General features: G+C 39.0%; 1 protein-coding gene across 1 annotated transcript; it reads left to right on the top strand.

Annotated features, from left to right (window-relative positions):
• Positions 1-12169: 12169 nt before the first annotated feature.
• On the top strand, positions 12170-23099 carry TYRP1 (tyrosinase-related protein 1). Its single transcript, XM_010085345.1, has 8 exons — positions 12170-12334; positions 12825-13295; positions 16036-16358; positions 17717-17921; positions 18860-19027; positions 20559-20738; positions 22099-22245; positions 22794-23099. The coding sequence occupies exons 2-8, from the start codon at positions 12860-12862 to the stop codon at positions 22997-22999; spliced, it is 1665 nt and encodes a 554-aa protein (XP_010083647.1). The 5' UTR covers positions 12170-12334; positions 12825-12859; the 3' UTR covers positions 23000-23099.
• Positions 23100-24915: the final 1816 nt, after the last annotated feature.

Here is a 24915-nt window from a genome sequence, read left to right as displayed (position 1 = left end):
CTGGCCTCTCATGCCTTCAATTTCATGGTGCTTAATAACGGATAAAATGTGTTACACAAACACTATCTTTGTCCTTGAAGATGATTCGATCTGAAATGGCAGGAAAGAGGATGGTATAAATCAACAGAATCAGCTAACTTGTTTTGGGTTTGTTTGACTTTGGGTTTGTTTCACTTCGGGTTTGTTTCCATTACAGCTTTTTTGTTGCTGACTTTTAAATCAGTAGCAAAACTCTCATTTACTTCAGTAGCTCGGGATCTTGTCCAAAATACATTTACAGTGGAAACAAAGCATACAATGCTATCCCTCTTGATAAGCAGCTCCTCAGAGTCAGGGCGGAGGAAAAGGAATTTGCTGAACACTGCATTTGAAGGTGGACAGAAGAGAGAATGGGATAGGGTGGCAGGTGCACCATGCTGCTGTTGACGAACACCTTTATTCCTGTAAACTCAGTCTCTGTGTCCAGAGGACCCCACCCCGCCCCCCCCACCCCACCCCTGGGCTTCATCAACAGCCATTCTGGGTTCAATAACCATATGAAAGCATGTCAGACAATTTCCTGTAATAAATTTCAGAGTTTTACATTGCTCAGCTGCCATTGTAGTGCCAATCAAAATATCTTCACCCTACATGCTCAAAATACGAAGCCAGCTTTAATATCAAATTTGTCAAAAGGTCTACAACATACCTTAGTTCCTTCATCTTAAGCCATTAAAAAACTGAGGTTTCATCAATAGACATTTACAAGTAAAATTCATGACTCCATGCTAATTGTATGCATCGTTCTGTAAATTCAGGAGAAAACAGAAACACTTTCTGCTTTCTGGAAGCTCTATCCAATCTTGCACCTTTGTCAGTCAACTGTTTCTCTGAAATATTGCTCTCAAATCTTACATATATTTTCAAGAGGAAATAGTGATGTGTGTTATTTTGGAGCTATTTCAAACTCTTAGACAAGTGCTACTTATTTCCATCTTACGCCTGTCTGCAACACTCTCCCAGGTCTCACTCATTTCTCTGTAGGCAGTCATTTGTTACTTCTATTGCATCATTTTCAAACTGCAGATCTCCCTCTAGGCACTAGACTATGCTTGGTGAAAGTAATAAAGACTCCAATCACTTGTATAAGTTTCCCTGCTGAAGGTGAACTCTTGAACTACAGACAGACTAAATTTTCTGCACTTTGCTTTACAGAAGCCACTTCAGGGCAATTTCATCTTTCAACCATTCTTAAGCTCATCTATGTCATCCCAGAATAAGAAATACAAGACAATATGGAGAACATGATCAGAAATTATTAACATTATTATGATGCACATTTAAGTACAGTTGTTAAACCTCTGTTTAGCTGAATGAAACAGTGTTTAACACACTTTATGAAGTAGATATGACTGAAATCACTTAATCTGCTTTAGACTGTTTATACCCTACATCAGACTAACTACAGAAATTATTTGATGCTTTAAGAAAAGCAATATCAATTAGTCTAAAATATTATTTGATTTAATACTTTTTTAAAAAATCAGGTTATTCAAAACTGCAAAGAAAAATCTTGTCCTTGGCTTTTTTTTTTTTTAATGCCTATATATGAGTTTATAGTTCGTCTGTCTTTCAAGAAAACTAATATAAATTTTCTCCCAATTAAAATAGAATTAGCCTTATTTGGAAAAAAAAAAAAAAAGTGGTTTGTAGGAATCTGAGAAACACATAATTCCATGTGTTGGATGAAGATGAGAAAATTGTTGCCTGTAAGAGACATGGCTAGTTAATTTTATTATAATTATAATTAATCCAGATTTCAATCTTACAGTACAATAAAGTACAATATCTACATTATTTCCTAGAAAAAATTATAATATTTCGCTATTTATGAGATGTATCCTAGTAATTGTGGGGCTTTCAAAACCTGACACAACAAAGGGAAGACATGAGGAGGAGACCAAATCATGTGTGTAGAAACCTCATTTATAATCCAAGCCATGCAAAGTCTTTTTATGTCTTTTCTTTCAGAACAGTATTTCCAAGTTTGTCGGGTTGTACTAACTGGAGTTTCATGTGGACCACTAGTTTGACTTTCAAACCAGTTTTTTTGACTCCAGGGCCAGAGCACCTCCCATTTCAGTACAGGCTGAGAGAGCTGGGGTTGTTCAGCCTGGAGAAGAGAAGGCTCCAGAGGGATCTTATAGCGGCCTTCCAGTACCTGAAGGGGGTCTACGGGAGAGATGGGGAGGCACTCTTTATCAGGCAGTGTAGTGATAGGACAAGGGGTAACAGTTTTAAGCTGAAAGACGGTAGATTTAGATTAGATATTAGGAACAATTTCTTTATTCTGAGGGTGGTGAAACACTGGAAGGGGTTGCCCAGAGAAGTTGTGGGTACCCCATTCCTGGAGATGTTCAAGGCCAAGGTGGATGAGGCTTTAAGCAACGTGCTTGAGTGGAAGTTGTCTCTACCCGTGGCAGGGGGATTGGAACTAGATGATCTGTAAGGTCCCTTCCAACCCAAACCATTCTATGATTCAATGATTCAATTCTCTAACAAAAAGGAAGAAAATATAGACTAAGACAATACATAACAGAGCTAACTGAGAAACACTGCAGTTTCTTGTAACAGTAAGTATTACTTCTGTGGTGTTCTAGTCATCAATTAATCCTAATAAAGTTTAACTAATGCAAATGAGCCAAGACTTCATTGCAAATTGCCAAGATCCCTCAGGTTCACTGTAATTTATCTGTTATTAAAAACAACGGAGCTATCTTGATTAGTATTACCTAAGACTGGCACACTGTCTTTACCACTACAGCAAATTGGTTATTTAACAGACTACAAAGGTTTAAATGTTTATAGTTGCACTCACCACTTCTAGCTGGAAGTAATTTGCTAAAACCCAAAGTTTGTGCAGTTAGGACAAATGAGACTTTTATGTGCTCCTTATGATTACAGTTTGGATGATAAATATCAGTAAGGGCAGCTTGTATCTGTTTCACTGCATGTGCTAATCTAAGTAAAAGATTTCCAGCAATAGGTTTCCTATTGGTTGTGCTTCCAACTATAAACAGTTTATCTGCTTTACATCAGTTAATGTCGGTATTGTTTGCTGCCCTGTAATTTCATAATTTGTTTACAAATTCATACTCTTCTGCATCCATATGTTCTGTTAATGAAACTCCAGCACCATTTCCTGAAATCTGGGTAACTGGTGTAATCTCTGCAGCTGTCTACAGATGCCTTGAGACAGTAGGTTTAAATGTTTACTGTTTATGGTACACTAGAAAAACAATAGCATGATAGGCTCTTATTTTATCTTCTTTTTTTTTTTCCCCACTGCTTTTCAGGAAAATTTTGCTTTCCTTTACATTAGCTTGGCTTTATAATGTTAGGATGCACCAGCTAAAATAAGAAGAAATAGCTTAAACCTCAAAATGTAATGTGCTTAATTCAAATGTGCAGAACTGAACAAACCCATGGCAACTGAAGAAGTGCAAAGAGATAGTTTACCTGAACAGACAACCATGTTCCACTATATATTGTCTATGAGTCTGATTGATAAGGATCTGTTTCCTGGCACTGACCTTTAATTATTCTTTGATGTACTCTTTCACAGGAATAAAAATACGTGAAGCAATAGCATTACAATCATGTGTCTTTTCATGTGTTCAGGAATGGGCCTTATGAATGAGTACTATGTTCTCATACTCTAAACAAAAGATGTGTATATTCCAGCTCCAGACTTTCTGCCTACTTTGAAAATGTACTAACAAGCCTCTATCACTATGTTGCTGTAGGAGACATAAACATTTCATTTGAGTACTATCTTCCATTCCAGATCCAGTCTTATTTCAGAGACAAAGTGGCCTTGGTTAACTGGTCGTGTTTGGTAGTCAGTGCTGTCCTCCAGCGATGCCTAGTTTGGTAGTCTCAGATATTCATGACAAGAGCTGCTGAGCTTATCCAACATGAAAGCATTTGAGTGCAAACAACAGCAGACTCTTCAGAAGTCTATTCACATTTTATGGTAAAATTTACTAAAGTAGGCAACTGGAGAGGAGAGCGGGTGAGAATGTTGCAAACTATTTAGTGTAAAGTCTGGGCTGCACTTGACCAAGTGATAACTGGAGAATTCCAAGAAAGTAGAGGCTGAAAACTTACAGCATCTAATAGGAGGAGAAGGATTTCTTGCCTGCCTTGAAAACTTAATTTTCACAACTGGTGTCATATCCAAACAATCAGTAAAGGGGAGCAAACTCTGACAGAGGTGTGTTCAGAGCCCACAGCACCTAAGCACCAAGCACAGGAAGAACAAATGGGAGGTGGCAGTGGCTGGAGATTCCCTCCTGCAGGGAATGCAGTATGTGTCTTCTGACCTGGCATGTTGTCACAGGTGATTTGTTGATTGCCAGGTGCTCAGATCTGGGATGCTGGAAGGACACTGCCCAGGTTTGTCTGTATCTCAGACTAACACCCCTTGTTGGTTATCCATATGTGCAACAATGGTGCTGTCAAGGGACACCTGGACTAAATAAAAAGGTACTACACAATTCTAGAGGCAAACATGACTTCCAGAGGTGTGATTTGGCAGCTATCAGTGGACACCTGAGCAGTGTTCACCTAAATCTTACAGATGAAAAAGAAAGGCTTGAGTAGAGAAGGGCACAACTTGTCAATTACCAGCTGGCTGAAGGGCTGGTGTTACAGGCAGTACTTCAGCTTTTATGGTCATAGTCCCTCTCTGAGGAATTAAGACCACTATCAACAGGTGGGGTCTGCTTGAAAAAGTGAAGTAAGAGCATCTTTGTCAACAGGCATGTCAGCCTGGCAAGAAGGATTTTAAACTAGGTACTAGGGAGGCAGAAGGTAGCTGTTTGCAATTAACTCAATAAGCAGAGGTCATAGGTGCTACATGCAGAAGGTGGGAGCAAGGCAGTTTTTGAAAGAAATAAAACAGGTTGAAAGGAGACTCACCTCAAGTGCCTCCACACAAATGAACACAACCTTGGAAACATGCAAGAGGAGTTAGAGCTCCGCATGTCATCACAGAGGTATGCCATCACTAAAATGACTGTGACATTCTACAGTCATGGAGTTCTCTAGTATTGGGATACAGGCTGTTCAGAAAAGACAGGCAGGGATGACGAGGACGGGGTTGGCCTGTATGTGAAGGAAGAATTCAAACGCATGCTTTTTAATGGGATGGATTAAAGGCTATGTGGAAGCTTGTGACTCAGGCCCAGGCCAATAATGGTGACATCATGGTGGGTGCAAATCCACCCAAAAAGTGTGATGAAGTAAGCAAAGCCTTCTTCAATCTACTGGAGGAAGTGTCCAAGTTCAAAAATCCTGGCTGCCACGGGGGACTTTAACCTCCCTTACACCTGCTGGCAAGGCAGCATGGTTAAGAAATTTTCTGTATAAGATTTCTGGATATTAAAACATTATCAAGGATACCAGTACTCGATGGGACACCCAGGGCTGGCACACAACTGGATCTGTTATCCACTAATTAGGAAGAACTGGTCGTGGATGTGATAACCAATGGTTGTAGTAACAATGAAGCAGTGAAGTTTCAGGTGCTAAGGAGAGCAAGGAAAGACAGCGACAGACCACAGACCCTGGATTTCAGGAAAGCAGACTTTGAGTTATTCACAGAACTGGTATGGTGATTTCCACTGAAGACAGCACTGAAGGACAAAGAAAATCTGGCAGGTCTTAAGAACAGCATCCTTCAGCCACAAGAGCCATCCCTCTTGATGGAAAAAGGAACAGGTACAGCAAGAGACCAATGTGGCAAAACAGCAAACTTGCAACAGCTGTGATGGAAAAGGGACTGGTAACAAAAGAGGAATATAGAAGCAGCACTGCCTATGGATCCTGGGTGGAGAAGAGCTTCTACTCTCACACTAACAGTAAAAGGCTGAACAGTAAAAATGTACTCATGCTCTGGTGGGCACCCCAGGGCCTATCCTGGAACTTGCACAGCTTGACATTTCTACCTGTGACACAGAGGAGGGGACAGAGGGCAAACACATCAAATTTACAGCTGCAGCTGACACCAAAGACGGGGATAGTCACCACACTTAGCCAGGCTGCACTACAGTGGGACTTGGACACGGGGAGGAAGGGGCTGACAGGATCCCATGAAATTTAGGAAGGATGAGACCAAGCCCTGCCCTGGGAAGGTGGAGCCTTGCAAGGTTGCAGGCTGGGGCCTTCAGGCCAAGGAGCACCTCTGGGGAATAGCCATGAACTGTCCTTTCTGCTCAGTGTTCATCAGATCCTCATATTTGAGTAAGTTCAGAGATGGCCACCAATATGGCAGGGTTGGAGCCCTTGCCCCACAAGGAGAGGCTGCAGGACTGGAGCTGTTTCAACCAGGAGAAGGGACGGCTTTGAGGGCACCCAGCAACAGCCTGACAGTGCTGGCTTCCAGAAACATGGGTCAAGTTCTGGCCTAGAGTAAGGAAGAAAAAACAGCTATCTCCAGGACAGCCCAGCAGTGGAACTGCAGCACAGAGAGGCTGTGTCATCTCCAGCTTCTGAGTTTTCTAAGATACAGCTGGATACAGACCTGAGCAACCTGCTTTGAAGTCAGTGCCAAGCCTGCTTTGAGCAGGAGGTTGGACTAATGAGACGAGGTCCCTTCCAGACAGAGCGATTCTCTCATTCTGTAATTTTGCTCCCTTGGACCTTGGCATCTAAGGCTAGACAGGTAATTCTACTTCTTTTGCAATTCTTCTTAAAAACATTCCAGTTCAAGTCATTGCTAATATACAATTCAACAATTAGGGTGAAAAAAAGTGATATTTATTTTCTTTACTACCTATAATGTCTCAGTATAAACGAGTGTCACTGTTACAAAAGCTAACAGGATATTAGAAGAGCAAGAAAAACCAAGTAAGGGTTTGTAAGAAATACAGATGAGGAAAAGACCGGAAGAACAGGCTATTTAATCAGAATAATACAACAGAAGTAGAGATGAAGGCCTGATTTTAATCATGCTTGGAACTGTGCTTTATAAACCGTTAACAAATTTGTCTGAGATTGTGGGTGATACAGAACCAGTACACTGAGTACCTAGATAAGCACTGCACCCACACATGACATTACACCGGCATTGAGGTGAGTCATATCCTGTTCAGAAGTGGAAGCAGGTCTGCAGAATTGAGTGGGAGCTCCAAAGAGTGGCCAGAAAGGCTATGAGTGCCATAAAGTGAAAGAGGAAAGACACTATTCAGGACTCCTGTAGACACAAAGCAGTAAGAAACAAACCAAGGCTCCAAAATAGGTGCTTGCAACACAGAGCATAAAAATGGAGCAATAAAAATAGAAAATGAAGAGCGATATACTAGAAAGAAAGAAAGACAAAGAGCAGATCTAGAAGAAGACTGGAAAACCAACTTTTAAAGTGACTAGGCTGGCATTAAGGCAGGAAGAAAAAGAAAGAGGCACCTCTGATCCATAAAAACATAATCATAGGATCCAGCACCACTACAGTATGCTGACAGCTTCTTCCCAATAATGTAGATGCATGTGACAAGGAAGTCCTTCATTCTGAGCTTGTACACATTAATCAATGGATACTAACCAATATGAAGTGTTGGAAAACTTGGCCTGTACTGTGAGCAGACAGACTTCATTTTTCCACCCTGCTTCACACACATTGAGAGATAGTTCTTCAAAAGTATCAAATGAAAAAGTAGAAGCTGAGGGACAAAAAAAAAAAAAAAAAAAAAAAAAAGGAACAAAGGAAATAAGCTTTAAAATATTTGATCTGTCAAACTCAGGACCTTGATATTTACTCAAAAATGCATTTGAGTCATTTGAAAATGAGCTGTTAGTGCTCTTACCACCTATCTGTGCCATCAGTCTCTATGTGCTTATCAAAAAGTCCTGCTCCTTTGGAAACTCAAAAATTGGGATGTATACCAATATATTTTTTCATTGCTTCTAATATAGTTTGGTTATTTACCTTGCTATTTTTTAAATGTGAGATATTGTTAATTGTTTCCAAAGCTTGCCTAGTTCATTTCACATAAAATTCTAGATTTCTTTAGCTTACTGAAGGAAAATGGAATGATTTTATAGTTAAAACTGTAAAATCTATTCAAATATGTTCATTTCTGAAATGTCTTTCCTTTTTTCCTAGAACTGAAACTTACATAGTTGTGGTTTTTTTTCAGAAAAATGCCTTTCAAACAATAATCTTACTGGAAATCATATTAAAATTAATGATCCAAGTGGGTGTAGCTATGCTATCTCCTGTAAAACATACTGCTGGGCTCGCTGTGAAACTGGTATCATAATAACACATTTAATATAATCTATGGCGTAAAATATCATACTTTTCCTGCGGACATGAACATCTGTTTGGGGATCATTAAAGCAGAAATGGTTAAATTCAGAACTTTAATCAATTTGTTTTCCATCATCTCACATACTCTTTATCTACTTCAGCTACCTAACCCTGCAACATTACAATGTGATGGCACATATAAGTACAAAAACATGTCTACTGAGGGATGTCCAAGCACAGCTCAAGAGGAAGAACAGTGCAGAGTTCCAAATGCTCCCGGTGGGTGGCACAGAGCAGCTGTCAGGCTTAGAGAACAGTGACACTCTTGCAATGATGAAGACACAAGGCTGGAAGGTGAAGGTGTCGGGGAGGAGCAAGGGCTGGATGCTCCCCATGGGAAGGGATCCAAGAGCCAAGGGTGAATGCCAGCCAGCCTGGGCACAGGCACAGCTGCTGAGCAGCTGCAACATGGCTCAGACAGGGGCACCAGGGACAGCCTCTGCTAAAAAGCAGCTCCCGAGGGAAGAAGGGCAGCAAAAGCTTCTGGCTTCTCATCAGTGATGGAGCTGACCTTCAACTTGTCCTACTAAGCACCTTAACTCATGCTGTGGAGCCCCTTAACTCATCCCATTGAGACCCGCATGAGGGGGTATGTATCCAGGGTGCTGACAGAACATGGTATCCTACTGATTTTTCATAAACATTTCAGAGGTTCAGCCAGCTTTACTGGAGGAGCTGGTCTTCATTTTTGCCTTCTAATGTCCTTAGAAGCCCTGAAACTTCAACTGAACTTTTTTCTTTTTGGGAGAAGAGAGGAGGAGGAGTGGTTAAAATGACCTTGTTTCTTTAACTTTGAATGTGAAAGCCTCATTTAGCCAGAAAAAAAAATAAAAATGTCATTTCATATTTTCCAGTGTATACATCACAGGTTATGACACATCCCAAGAAATACTGACATTTTCAAGCTTAGGAAGGTCTTGCAGTACTTTATGATCTAGTAGCAAATTCTAGCACACCTGCCATCTCAGGTAATTCCATTCCATGAAAAATGCAAGATTGTTTAAAAATTATTGACAGAAGTATCTTTTTTCCAATACTCTTCTCCTGACAACTTGCCTACACTTTCAATAAACCTTATTTTATTTATGTGTAGCTATAGAGCAAACCAAAAGTGAACTATCTATGTTAACAATAATAATCTCTTTACAAAACATTGGAACTGTATATCATGTTCAGATATAAATATCTGAAATTATATTTCCCAGTTCAAATGAAAATATGACAATGACATCTCATACTGATTTTAACATTTTTAGAATCTAATGAATCAAAAATCACCTTCCTCAAATTTTATTATATAATACTTATAGTTTCATTCTGGCAAATTATATTTCCACATTTTCACATTTAGACAGAGATAAGGATTCAGTGTGCTATGCTAACTTGCTTTTCACAAAGACAGATCTCATGCAGAATTTGTATTCATATGTGAACTGAAATTTTCTGAACATTTGTGTTTGTGCCTAGGTGTTTAAATGTAGGAAACAGAATGACAGTTCTGACTCATCTTCAAAGCCCCCATTTGTCATCTAAGGGTTATTTACTTCTGCTTTTTTCATAAAAGTAGCATTATTTTCTTCTGCTGGGAAGGAAAAAGAAGTTCAAAACAATACAAAGCTGGCTCTGCAAACTCAGAAGCTGGCTTATTTTGTGAAAAGATTGACTAATGATGGTACTTACAAGTAAAAATAAAAATAATAAAAAAACCCCCAACACCAAAATCTAACAAAAGGAATCTAAGGCATTTAAGACCTAGGCAAAATCCACAGGTGATGTAAATCAAGGATCAGTTTACACCAGTTGAAGATGGGGCTGTTGGTTTCCAAATCCTCAAAAAGGTTAAGACTGTGATGATGAAGGTTACCACAGTTGTACCTTCATTTCAGATGCTCATTTGCCCACTGCCAAGTTCATCCACTTGACCACTCCAGTCATCAGTACACAAACACTTGCAGTGTGGTATCATCACACCAGAGGTGATACACAAATAACAGTAATAACATTAAGCTACTTCCCATGCAACTTAGAAAAAGTTAACAATATCTAATTTTTCTAGGCCTCTATGTGTCTTGAGTTTGGGGAATAAAAATCTTTGCAGGGCTTTTAGTCCACACAGGCAATTAGTGAGCTAGGGGTTCACACACCAATTTTTTCCTCATTACCCTGGTTATGTAGACAAGCCCTTTCTGAACAGAACCACAGAATACACAGATGTTCTGCATTGGATAGTCTTCACAGTAAAATCTTTCCAGGCGCAGTAGGGGAGCAGGAGTCTCTAAGGGCAGGAATACCAAAATAAAGACCATAAAAATGATTGCATACCACCAAACTGTTCAGCAACATTTCCAGCAGGAAACCCAAGGAACTTCTTGGGGCAAAGAAGGGATATGACCCTCAGCTGTGCAGCTCTAGTAGTCTGCTGAACAAAATTCATAGGTGCTGGCTATGCAGAAGGCTTACAGAAAGTCTATGTCATGCCCACCACTGTAAGGGGAAGTTTCATGATGCCAGGCAACTCCAGTCAGTATACCTGTTTGCTATTTTTTACTGGGGCTTTGTCTAAGGGGCAGGATTTATCCCTTCTAACCTATTATAAATTTGCTGTGTTTGCTAAACATTTATACTAAAATCTGTACACTTCTTCTTTGATCTGGGAGATCTCTTCAGATAAAATCTCAAGAGTTTTTTTGACTAGCTTTGGTTTACCTTCTGATGTGGTAACAGTGAATTTGTGTTCCATGTGTCCCAATAGAGATGTTCATAAGATAAAATGTCTACGCTTGGAAAGAAGCAGGGTGCAGAATAAGCTAGTAAATAAGAGAAAATAGGATCAAATGGAGCATAAAATGAAAGTCAGAAAAGGAAAGAGTTTCTTCTAAGGATTATAAAATATTCCTGTCTGCAAATGGAGAATGAATTAAAGATATGGAGAAGCGTACTTAAACCTTTATCCTACACTGAAGCAAGCTGTAGCATACTTGGTTATACAAGCCACAGATGGCAAGGTTTACCACTGTGATCCATGGCAGGTTGGCAAGAATAAATAAACCAAAAAGCCCTGTTTCAGAATTGGGTGCACTCTCACATTTTGACCTGCATATAGAGAAGCAGAAGAAGGAGTAGGTAACCCATTTTCTGCTCCATGTCAGTTACACTGTGGTTGAACCTTTTCCCAGAAAACTTGTTAATGTGTTGTCTTGGTGCCAGTCAAGATGTTTCTTGACAAAATATTTTCATTCCACTGAAAGCCATCCTTATTGATAGATCAGAAAGAGAGTAAGAGTTTGAATAAAGATAGTTTTGCTCAGTGGAAATTGTCTTCACAAAGAATATAGAAACATTTTTTTAATTTCAGAGACTGTTTTTCTCTATTTGTTTCATTATCCTTCACAGCACCTGCTCAGAATTTAGCATTTGAGGATACTCCAATATGATCATCCTCTTTTTATTTTATTTTCAAAATAAATAGTTAAATTCAAAGCTGTAAGTTTAAGATTGGAATTTTTAATTTCCTAAATAACGTATCTTTGTCACTTACCTCAGCCTAATCTTGAAAATGTCATTTGAAGAATTTTATTTTTTTAAGTGTCTGTTAAATGTGAATTTCCCCAGTGTTCTTTGTTTTCAAGTGAGCCTTTCTTTGCAAGTAATTAAAAAAAAAAACTTCATAGTTGTTCTGTTTTGAATTCAAGTATTTGTCTCTGACCTTTGCTAAAACTTGTAAAATCACAAGGAGAGAAGCATGAAAGAAATCATGTGCTGTTCAAGTACTTAAAGTCCAGTGAAATGCACTGAAGTAGAAAGAGGATTAATAGAAGAAGGAGAGTGAGGCCAAGCCATACTGTGTTGGTAGAGGAAGGATTAGTAAGCAGGCTGAACTAGGAGAGAAATTAGCAGTGTTTATTTCAGGTTGGACACAGCCGTAGGACGTGCAGAGATAGCACAGTATCTCAGGAGAGGAGAGGTACCAGAAAGAGAGAACAGGTACAATGCATGAAGCTTTGTGGCTCTATCTTCTGGTGGAGCGGCCGCTAGAGAACAGCAAGGGAACACAGAGGGGAGCTGCTGAGTAGAGGACAAGACACTCTATTAAATGCAGAAAAGACAGGCAGGAATGGGGAGAAGAGGGGGCAAGTTGGAAAAAAAGGTTCAACAAACTGATGCCTTAGACAGATTTTAGCATTTTGTGGTAGTGAAGTAAATTTGGCTGGCAGATGTACAATGAGAATGAACATTTGGGAAGCACTTAGAAGTCAATGAGGAAATATAGCTCTAGGTAGTCACTATCTTTTCTGCAGACAATGAGAGAAGAGAAGAAGATTAGTGTCTGTACTCAGAGTTGTTCGCTTTTCCAGTTAGAGTATCGAAGTGCAGGGTTCAGAGGCACGTTCTGGGGTGGAAGGGGTAGCCTGGAGGTTTGTATCACTTGTTTTTATTTCTCTTTCTCTCTGTCTCTCTTTTTCTTTCTCTGTAGAGGAAGCTGGGTGTCCCATTGCAGGAGAGAACTCAATGTGTGTGGACTGCCTGCTCTTGGAAGGAGCTGGCTCTGCTGGATCCGCTGCCATGCAGCTCCCCATGCTGCTGCTCTTTTCCCTGACACAGCTTCTTAGCATGCTCGGCCAAGCTGGAGCTCAGTTCCCTCGCCAGTGTGCTACTGTCGAGTCCCTGAGGAGTGGCATGTGTTGCCCAGACTATTTCCCTGTGTTTGGGCCAGGTACTGACCGCTGTGGTGTGTCTACGGGGAGGGGCCGGTGTGTACAGGTGATTGTCGATTCACGACCCCACGGCCCACAGTACATCCATGATGGGCGCGATGACCGTGAGCAATGGCCCATACGCTTCTTCAATCAAACCTGCCGGTGCAATGGTAATTTCTCTGGTTACAACTGCGGGTCATGTCGCCCTGGCTGGACTGGACCTACTTGTAGCCAACAAATAAATATAGGTAAGTGAGACAGAAATATGACAAGAAAATTGCCTGTTGGCAGTGCTTGCTTCTAAATGTATTTAGCATATTTATTTTATTTAAAATACAAAAATGTCCTTGTATTTATTTAGCAAATATATATTGCCATAAGGGTTATTAAGGCAGCTGCAAGATGAGTTGTTCAGCTTGTGTATCAAGGACCAACATTTGCTGCCCAAGAAAAAAAACCTGTAATCAGTGCAGGATTAAGACCAAGTCCACTAAAGAACAAAACATTTAAATTGAAAAAATTGTATTCTTTGGAATTATTTAAGAGTAAAACAATGTATATAGACATGTATGTGCGTTGTTTATATGTCTGGAAACAATAAATATCTAGACATCATGTTTAGTACCTTGTGAGTATTTTAAGTGTGCCGGCAGTTCTTTTGATTCAAAATGCCTTAATACATTTCTAAACTATGTACCTGGCCTTGCAAATTTTTACTTGCCTAGTTGCTGTCAATGTCTTTAGAAACCTTAACTCACGATTATGAGCTGTTCAGATTAACCAGCACCGGAACCGGTGGGCCTTTAGGAGAGTTCTCTAGCTTCAGTTTAGTCCAGAATACCATAAACAGATAGCTAAATTTTTTTGAAATGGTTATGAAATCATTGTGGGTCTGGAAAAATGTTGTCTACAGTAGGCAAACTAAAAGAGAGAAGCAGGCTTGGGGCCAGATCCTTGTTCATAAGTCAAAACCATCTGAATGTACAGGATTTCAGTCTTTATTAGTGAAAGTTTAAAGGTGATATTGAAATCCTGTAAAATTCATAATCCTCCAAATGAGTGATGGGTTCTGTTGACATGAGAAACAACAGGTCTCTCGCACAAATGTGCAGTGCCTCTTGCAGAAACAGAAATCAGCACTGCCATTATTTTCATCAGATAGGAAATGCTCTGTGAACAAGTGCATGTTCCAGCAAGGGTTAATAAAGGACTGCTTACAAATTCAAAATCTTTACAATAAGATTCCTTAAAAACAACTTATTGAGGGCTGTAGGAAAGACCTTGGGATTTTATTTATTCTTTAAGCTCCAAGAAACAAATTAGAAAGCACAAGGTATGACTCAAGAAGTGGATCTGCTAAGCCAGGCTGCACTCTCTGATGTTCTGGACTGTTCTCTTTAACAATGGTGAAAACTCTGAAAAATAAATAATAAAAAGAATGTTAACATGCATAAACTTAGTAAATCTAGAGATAGGCAAAAAGCAGCTTTAACCAATTTTCTAGGGTATACAAGAGCACTTTTTACTTTTCCCACTTATTAAATCCCTTTAGTACTCAGTAAAATACTAAGCAAATCAGATTTATCATGCATGACAACATGAGTTTAAAAAGGGCAAATTAGCTTCTTACTATGTTTTAAGATTTCAGATGGAGTTCACCTCTTTTGTCCATCCATAGACCTGGCCCCAGCTGCTCAGACTTCAGAAATAATTATTGGATTACTGTTGGCATATCCACATAATATAGCTGTAAAATGCAGTTCGGTGCCTTCATATCTTCTAAATTCATGCCTAACTTTAATAACAGTCACAATTTTTTATTCTGGCTCAGGCACATATTTTGAAAAAATAGGTTACGATGTCTATGTAAATCAAAATTAGATGGGTATTTTTAGTGTGCTACTTAAAATCTAAACGAAAAAAACGCTTCAGCAACCAGCACTAGCATATCAGTTCAGTTCTGCAAAACAGAAAAACATGTTTCAGGATATAGAGTCCTTGGATGAAACTCATGCTTCATGGAAGTATTTCTATACAGTGAAGCCAAAACATCCCCCACTGAATCAACTTTATATAGAGAAATGTAATTCACTTTTATTCTTCATATTGATTCATGCTGAAGACCTTTTGCTTCTCATATCACTCATTTGGACAATTACGGATTTTAAAGTATTTTTTATAATGAAAATGAGTACATGTTGAAGAACAGCTGTGAGAACTTCAACCTGTGTCTTACTCTAAACTTAGCCTGAAATCTTTTCAGTTCAGGTAAAAGAGTGCTGGACTGGGAGTGAGGTGTTGTGGATTCTGCTCCTCATAGTGATATACTAATATTTCAACAAGTCAATTTTCTTCCTTGTTTCACTGTCTGTATGTGGACATTGATATTTTTAAATGGTTTTGCAATATACTGATGAAAAGGCCTAATTTATGGCTGTTGTTAATAATAGCAGGTAATTACATTAAGAGAGAGTTGTTGTGTACTGTATAAAATTCACAATTCACAATTCCCTGGTGAATCTGCCATTTTTCCTACAAAGGTTCAAACATAAACAATGTATTTCTTCACTAAATTGTCAAGCAGTTGAGCTTCTGATTATTATAAATTGTTATGTAGTATTTTTTCTTGCAAAGTATTACCACAGGAAACCTTAAGTATATTGGATGAAGTTTTGACAGGTTTGTGTGACAAAGAACTGTCTTTGTTATTTCTCTGACAGAATGGAAGGGTAATCCATAACAATACTTCTAAAAGCACTAAAACCACAATGTTTTGGGCTTTATTTTTATTTGGCTGAACCTTTCTGATGATAAACAACGTTTTCTATTTGTGCTCAGTACTCTCTGAATTGCCCAAATAAAAAATGGAAGAACGTTTGAAGAAAAAGGGACTTGCCTGGAATTATTAGGAGCAGAATAAATTAGTTATGTGAGATCAGACTTGAGTGTCTATTACCTTGGTAACTTGCTTCTTCTGTATCCTCACAGTCAGGAGGAATCTTTTGGATCTGAGTGCAGACGAAAGGAGGCGTTTTGTGAATGCCTTACACCAAGCCAAGGTGACAATCCATCCTGACATTGTTATTGCCACACGAAGACGTGAGGAAATATTTGGACCAGATGGCAGCACACCACAATTTGAGAATATTTCCATTTATAACTACTTTGTGTGGTCTCATTATTATTCTGTCAGGAAGACTTTCCTTGGTGCAGGGCAGCAGAGTTTTGGAGGAGTTGATTTCTCTCATGAGGGACCAGCTTTTGTCACATGGCATAGGTACCATCTACTGCAGCTTGAAAGAGACATGCAGGTAAAGTTCACATTAATGTTGAGCCATGAGTTCATGAAATGTTTTGTACAGTTAAAGAACTTATGCCCTTATTGCAACAGTCAAAAATGACAGCAGCTCTTCCTACAAGCATACAAATAATCCTGTTTCAGTTTCAGTAACTCATTAGGTATACTAAAGAGAGTGCATTTAGGTTTTAGACTGTCACTGTTATAGAGATGTTAAAAATAATACTTCAATCACAGTAACAGAAAACACAGTAGCTACTTAAAAATCTCCAGTAAAAATAGATAAAAATTCTAGATATAGCCACAGAAGGCATTTTACCGGACCAACAAAAGTTATTGCCAGTGTTATTTTTAATATCAAGGCTCAGAATCTTGTCTAAGTTAGAATAATCAAAGCAGCAGAAATTCTAAAGAAAAGTATTACAGAAATGGCTTGGGGATTCAGAATCGGATTTTATTTGTATAATTAGTGTAACTGGTTAGAGAAATTAATGTTTTGTTATAATCTGTTTCATACACCAGTGATTCTCTTGTTTCCCTTTCCTTGTGCAGACCTATCCATAAAAGGAATATATTATTTTATGGATCATCATCCTTCTTAAAGAGGAGAAAATAAGTTTTCAAGGGCAGGATTAAATAGTCTTTGAAATCACTTCAAGTGTTTCCACAAGCTTCAAAGGCTCTGCATCAGGTTCAGGCACAAACCCTTTTCATAAACTCACTTTTGACATCAGTGGCATTTCATTATGCGGAAAGCCTGAGTAGTTCTAGATCTTGGTGATTTAATATATGTGTTTAAGCTAGTAAATTTGATCATTAGTTAAGCTGATTTGGCTGTACAACACATCCTTGTATACGATTATTGGAAGCCAGAAAACACTCCAGCACTGTTCAACTCCAACCCCATACTAGAACGAAACAATGACAATTTGAAGGGTCAATATCCCTTTTCCTTACTCTTCCATCTGCTCAGTCATTCCACAGTTGGCTTAGTTATTCTGTGTTACAAATGCTGCTGTTGTTGACAGGCCATTAAAAATGTTTGGAAAAATTGAGTATGAGTATTAACTGATGTTTCTTACTACTCACAATATGGTTTCATGGAAGAGGTATTGTATTAGTAATAAGGGAGATCCATGGCTCAGTTCAACAGTTCAACTATCTGTTCTGTTGAAGAAAGGCATCAATGGGAAAAACTACCAAAAGGTTTTACATAGATTTCATAGGTTTTCCATAGATTTCCTCTCCTCCATGATGAAGGACTCTGACTTTTACTATGACGTATTTAACTGTTATTTAACATCCTTCTAGCAGTAAATATTGTATCTGTCTGAGGCACACATGTATTAACACAATATTTATGTGGTTTAGAACATGCTGCAGGACCCCACTTTTGGACTGCCCTACTGGAACTTTGCAACAGGACAAAACACTTGTGATATCTGCTCAGACGACTTGATGGGAGCTAGAAGCAACTTTGATGTCTCTCTTATTAGCCAGAACTCAATCTTCTCTCAGTGGCGAGTGCTATGTGAAAACATAGAAGACTATGAAACTTTGGGAACCATCTGTAATAGTAAGTATGACTTCTGGCAGATATTTGGAGAGAAAATAATTTTAATGATAAATGAATATAATACTTTACATTGCAATGGCTTTTCCCAGCCAAAACGTCCTAAAGTGGTTTTTGAATATTCTTGATCCAAGTTTCATCAATCTCCTGTGATAGTACACATAATCTGTGTTGCACTGAGGCACCAAGCAGCTCAAAATTTGATCAGGAGCTTGTATCACCAGAAGAGCACATTGTTTTACTTCCCTTCCTATGCCTCTCCTGTGCCACAAAAAAAATTAAATCTGGCAGTGTCATTTCTTAACTGAAGCCTCAGTTTTCTTCTGACTGCTCCACTTATCACTGTCATGGCATGCTGCTCCTAAAAGGAGAACATCTAGACAAATCCCCATGTTAGCTATGTGGAGCATGTTTTGAATGTGAGGAATACTGAAACCTAACATATCTACATTAGCTACAAGAGCTAAAAAATCTCAGAAAGATTATTTTATATTCATCACCTTCAAGCCACAACTCAGCAACTGCATGGAAATGTGGGGAAAAAATAGGCAAAAAACAATATTGGGTTTGTCACCTACATAATCAACTATAGTGCTTTTCCCAGCTACTCTGTCAGGGCATCCTCAAAACTTTTGTCCTAGGTCTCATCAAGAAATCACATTGAGAAACTATAGAAAAATTTCCCAAACCACTTACAAAACTACAAATTTCACTAAGAGGCTTCTAGATACCTGTTCAAATCCTGGTGCAGAGGATCCAGCACACAGGAACCCGTGAAGATTCAGATTCTTTGCCTGACATGAGGAGCTGACCCATTTATTGAGTTTAAGTGCCATTTGTGAGACATCTTTTTTCTGCCCATGGTTCAGACATTAGAAGGATGTACTCTGTGGCCTACTCTTTTGCACCAGTATTGTCTTCTCTCATCTCTCCACCCCCAGGCACTGAGGGTGGTCCTATCCGAAGAAATCCTGCTGGAAATGTTGCACGGCCTATGGTACAGCGTCTCCCAGAGCCTGAAGATGTTGCTCAGTGTTTGGAAGTTGGTGTATTTGACACTCCTCCTTTCTATTCCAATTCAACAGACAGTTTCCGCAACACAGTAGAAGGTAAACATTGAAAATAAAACAACTGGAACAACTCCAAACAAGTCAAGGGAGCAGGCTTGCCATTTTTCCTGTTGGAAGTATGAGTTTGGAGACAGTCTATTGGACTTTTCAGCATTCAGTATTAGCTTAGTATTAAATGGAAATAACCTCTGGGTAAATTATTTTATAGCCTATGTCAGGTCTTTAAATGTGTAAAAGCCTCTGTCACCAGCATATGAACTAGAAACTATCTGAGTCCAGCTACATGCAACCTAGTAATAGGTTGCTGTCACTGAAAACAGACAGCCCTTGCCCACAGATTGATGCAGCTGCAGCCTTAAACAAGACAAACAAGTGCTCTTAGCAGTTACTCTTGTATCTGAATTAAAACAAACAAAAGTAAGCAAAAGAAATTGTAAGTCTTGGTAGTACTTAATTAAATGGTATTGAAGTAGTAACTGAGATCTGGATACAGGATTTACTGCTAGACATATTAGTCCTTCTCTCTGGTCCATATACCTCTCTTCTTCTCTGAGCTCTACACACTTAAAATTAAATTTTCAGTCACTGGCATCTGAACACACACCCCCCAACACAGAAACCAGTCTAAAGATTTGATCTATGCTGTTCAGCCACTATCAGACAATTGTTTCTGCACTTTAATAATCCGGAGTTTTTAACAGGAAAAACTAAGATTCACAAGCAAGATTACCAAGTGACAGTTCAGATCCCTACCAGACTTCTCATAGATCCTCTGGCTCTTTTGAAGAGGCATGACTCCTACAATTGGGAGGATCTCCTCCATTTTCTTTCTCTTGGAGAACAAAACCAAGAATCTGCACCAACCTTTTAAGTTTATATTAAAGTTTTGGATCCTTACCACATTTGACAAATGGGCTGTCAATATCTATGTATCTAAACATGGCTTTAGCTAATTAGCTGTATGGACCTCCATCTGGAAAGTTTGTCCAGAGCTTGAAAACACAAGTTTTCATGCTGTTTCAGAGCCAGACATCTAACATGATGGTTACCAGGTGCTGGGCACTAACAGAGTTACATAGGGTATCTTCAGCGAAAAAAAAAAAAAAGAGCATGTGAAGCTTTCTGAGATTTGTTCACAGTAAGCATGGAAATGTTGTGTGGAAACAGTAGCTGGCTCATCAGGATAGATCATGACATATATGCACTTAAGTCAGCAGTTTGAAAATACATGCAACTATTTCAGTTATGCTGAAAGATATGTAGGTCCCAAACACATACATTTATTTTCATACTATGATGTGGTTTAATTTGACCATTTTTGCATTAGATCCCAGAAGTCCTGCACTCCACATCCTCAGCATTCTTTTGTAAAGGCTATTTTAATCAGAAAATTATGCTAGGGATATTTCTTAAATGCCAGTGGGTAGAGAATTAGCTACTCATTTATGTTAAGCAAGGTAACACAAAAAGATGACAGCCTTTCAGAGAAAAAAGCATCCATCTGGGACTGCAGCTTCCGAACAAAATCTTTACAGGGATTTTTTGTGTTCTCTTTCATTTGCATATTCAGGGTACAGTGATCCTTCAGGGAAATACGACCCAGCTGTCCGAAGTCTTCACAACTTGGCTCATCTATTTTTGAATGGGACAGGAGGGCAAACTCATTTATCACCAAACGATCCTATTTTTGTCCTCCTGCACACATTTACAGATGCTGTTTTTGATGAGTGGCTGAGAAGGCATTCTGCAGGTAAGATGTGCTCATTGACAGAGGTCTGAGGGCTGGTTGTCAGTCACAGGAGATCAGCTGCATCTTGTGGCACAGCAAGATGCCCCTAAGCTTAGGAGTGACGACTGGAATTTTAACAGCTAGTATAGTTAACAAAGACAGAGTAATAACAAGAAAGCTCACTTCCCCACCCCACTAACACTCATTTTCAAATCACTGTCTGTGAAGGGACTTGGCCAGAGTTACCAAGGCACAATACAAGAAAACAAAATGTGCAAATACATTGTCTCCATAGAGCAAAGACAGTGTAACCATGGAAGGTCCAAATACTTCATGGACATTGTGTCATTGTGTGGAGTAAACACCTAGGCTTCTTCTTGTAAACAAGATCAGATGCCATGCACACCCTCACAATCCATTTTTACCACTTTTGTGATTTACTACCAGCATTCCATAACCATTTCGATATCCTTTCAAAGGTTGATCACTGTTGCTGCTCTTGCTTCTTTAACTCTGAAAACAAGAGAGAAAAGGAATAAGGGAGGATATGAAGGGGAGGAAGGAAGGAAAGACAGAAGGAAGGAACTGTAAAGAAGAAAGAAAAAAATAAATAAAAAAGGAAGGAGATCTGCATCAGTGAACTGGGGAGACAATTCTGTGTAATCCTGATATCTGTGCATTAGTCTGCACAAAACAGCAACTGTATTCTTCTTAGGACAATCCAGACCCCTCTTCCTTCTTTTATAGAAGGCAGCTGCTGTTGCACAACTGAGACTTCTTTATGCAGCTTTCACAACACGCCTCATGTATTTTTCCCACGTCAATGATCAGAGAGCAATTGAATTCCTTTATGGTACATACATGATCTATCACAAGCTTTTCCATCATCTTACCAAGATGGTTTTTTGGGGGGGGTTTTTTGTTGGGTTTTTTTGCTTCAGCTGACCTTCTCCTGATTTACCATAACATAACAAAATAATTCCACTGGAGTTCATATCAGCTGCCCTCCTGGACTGCGTGAGAGAGCCCTTCATCACTGTTACAATAAGACAAAGCCATATTGTACAAAAAGGTTTTCCTCCATATACACATATTTCTTCTTTTCCAAGTAAGAAGAAAATAAAAGCTCAATGCAGGCCAAAAGTTTTACAATTTCCTGCTGGTTTCTGTTAAAAACAGAGATATCATAAGTAGTCTTGCTTTTGGACAGAACAGAGCCCTACATTCTGGATCTATTACACTGGAAAAACAATCCGTCTAGATTAAGGTAGATTAGGAACAAAAAAAACAAACAAAAAAAAAAAAACCCAAAAAAAAAAAGTGAAATGGTGCAGATTATTTTGATTTTATTTACCAAAGTGTGTTTGACTTTCAAATTTAGATATCTCAACATATCCACTGGAGAATGCCCCTATTGGACATAACCGACAGTACAATATGGTGCCTTTCTGGCCTCCAGTTACCAATAATGAAATGTTTGTTACTGCACCAGAAAACCTGGGATACAGCTACGAAGTCGAGTGGCCAGGTAAACTGCCCAATCAAGGTGCTTCCTCTTTTCTCCCTTTAAGTTTATGCATCATATAACAATGTTGGTTCAAATTTCACAAACAGTATCTGATCTCTCTGTAAAGGTATTTATTCTTTTTTCTTTTTTTGCCTGGCTTTCCAAATCAGTTGTGTTTGGGATTCATTATAGCTACATAGCTGCTGAGTGTTCCTGAGTGAAATTCCCACTACCCACTTCAATTTTTGTAGTTCTCATTTGGATCTAAACCACACAGAAGGTCCTTATTCCTATATCATATGCCTTCATTAAACCACTAGAGATAATGCAAATCCCTCACAAACCAGATAGCAGAAGAAAGGTCCAGGACTGTTTTTTAGAGTGTAAAAAGACAGATTAAAATTTTCTTACATTTTGGAACAAATATCATCAACCAAAATTTAAACTAGTTCTACTTCATTGCTCATTGAATAACAACAAATACTGAGCTCTGGTCTGTCCCTCTGATGTTTATGCATATATTTGTCATTTACTTCTAATGACTTGCCCTTTTGCTTTCCTTCCTGTAGGTCGGGCTCTCCGTGTCACAGAGATGATAACTATCGCAATAGTGACTGCACTCGTTCTTGTTGCAATTATCTTTGCTACCGCTGCATGTATAGTACGTGTCAAGAAAAATAAGGATGAGTTGCATCAGCCGCTTCTTACTGACCAATATCAGCACTACTCAGATGATTATGATGGCATACCAACACCAAGCCAGTCTGTTGTTTGAAGAGATGGCACTTTTTTGCATCTGAATTAAACTGTTTATTTTGCTGTATTTTATAAATGGTGGTCATCCATCTGCTTTAAAATAAAGAGCATAAACTGTCGGCTGTCTTGATATGTTTCCTTCAGGCTTTATCTCCTCTTTTATCACACATAGGCATCAATAAAACACCTTTGCAATGTTACTGCAACTCCTTTCTGTGTTGATTTTAAAATAATTCCACTAACTATTCACCTGCAAGCCTTTTTTTCATGCATATTTCTGTAAAATCTGGTAAAATTTTGTTAACTTGCCGACAGCCAACATCATCTGACTTCACCTAGCCTGTATATCCAGAATACTTTTACAAGGCACTTTTGTGAAAAGCTCAAGTCTAGAATGGGAGAGAAGCAGAACCCAAAATACAAGCAGACATCTTGTCTAGAAATGTGTTTCAATAAAGGCAGCGTGCCAGGCAGGGAGCTACAAGGGAATTCTGAGGTGAAAAATGTGTTTAAAATACAACTTTATTCACAGAATATAGCCCTGTTCCTATTGCTTCTTTTAGGTGGATCTGTGAAAAGAGATTCACTTCTGAGAAGCCACTCCAGAGGTTAGACACTTCAGCTGTATGCTCAAACACACCTTCCTGAAGGAGACATCTATTTGAAAAGACAGCTGGCAGCAGCCTTCGTTTCATTTTTATTTTGATTTTTCTTTCTCTCACTATCATTTTCTTTCTCACTCTCCCCATGGCAGGGCATTCCCCCCTGCAATGAGAGACCTTGCTTCAGCTCTCTCCTGTGGGAATTTAAACCCACATCTTTTGTACTTTGAGAGTAGGCCCTAGACAACAGGCTGTAGAATAGACTTGGAAAAATAGCCACATACATATGCTGTTGAACTTATTCAACATGAGCCAGCAGGAGAGCAACAAACTGACATCTGCCTTTACAGCCTGAGGTAGGGCTTGAGGTATCTGGCTTTAAGCTTTACCTCCTCTCTTTCATCATAAGTGGGTACTGATAAATCATCTTACTATCTTCCTATGATGGCTTATTGAGTTTAAATTAGCAGTCATTAGCTGACATACAGAGATGTTCCTGTGTTCAGGTTATTGAATCCCACATCACATACTCAATCCTCTAATTAGACTATAATTTTCAGTCAAGCTGTCTCTTGCCTCTCTTTCTGTCTGAGCTCCAACAGAAAAGGCAAGTAATTTGGATTGAGCTCCTTCAGCCTGAGGCAGCTCTCCTGGACATTAAGTTATTAGGCAAAAGCAAGGGTTATTTATTGCCTCCTTCAAGCCATACCTTCTATGTGCTGTGTTAACCTCAGTGATTTTGGTGAGTACCAGGTGTGTTCAAAGCACACTTACTCAGCTGCAAGGAGATACATCATTTATATGTTGAGAATGAGGTAAATAGGAAGACAAGTACTCTTGCCTAGGTGAGTGGTAGACGGGTTATCATCTTAACCCATCTTACCAAGCATGGGTCATGGACAGCAACAAAGATCTATATACATACCTGATATTTAGGAAGAAAACTTTCCCCTGTGGCACCCACGACACAAATGTAAATTAGACAAAGGTCTTTTGGGTTGCGCTCTTGGTTTTACTTACTTACAGTCTAGCCAGACAGTATTTCAGGTACACAAGTAGTGGCTTGGATTTCAACTGGAATGCCTGTTTCTGTCATTCTTGTTTGTACTGAATAGCAATGTAACAAGTCGTGAACTTTAGTGATTTCAATGGATTAAGGCAGGATGATCCAATATACTTTGGACTGGGCTCAAGAGACCTGGATTTTATTCTTAGCTATGTTATTGACCTGCTGAAAGTTCTTAGCTAGCATATTTTTACCTCTGTGACTCATTTGACTCACCTGTAAAATGAAGATAACAGAGATTCATAGAATCATAGAATGGTCTGGGTT

Source organism: Pterocles gutturalis, unplaced genomic scaffold, assembly GCF_000699245.1.
Source record: "Pterocles gutturalis isolate BGI_N339 unplaced genomic scaffold, ASM69924v1 scaffold55, whole genome shotgun sequence".
Lineage (NCBI taxonomy): Eukaryota > Metazoa > Chordata > Aves > Pterocliformes > Pteroclidae > Pterocles > Pterocles gutturalis.
Note: the sequence above shows the minus strand (reverse complement) of the source record. Positions and strands in the feature narration are given on the sequence as shown.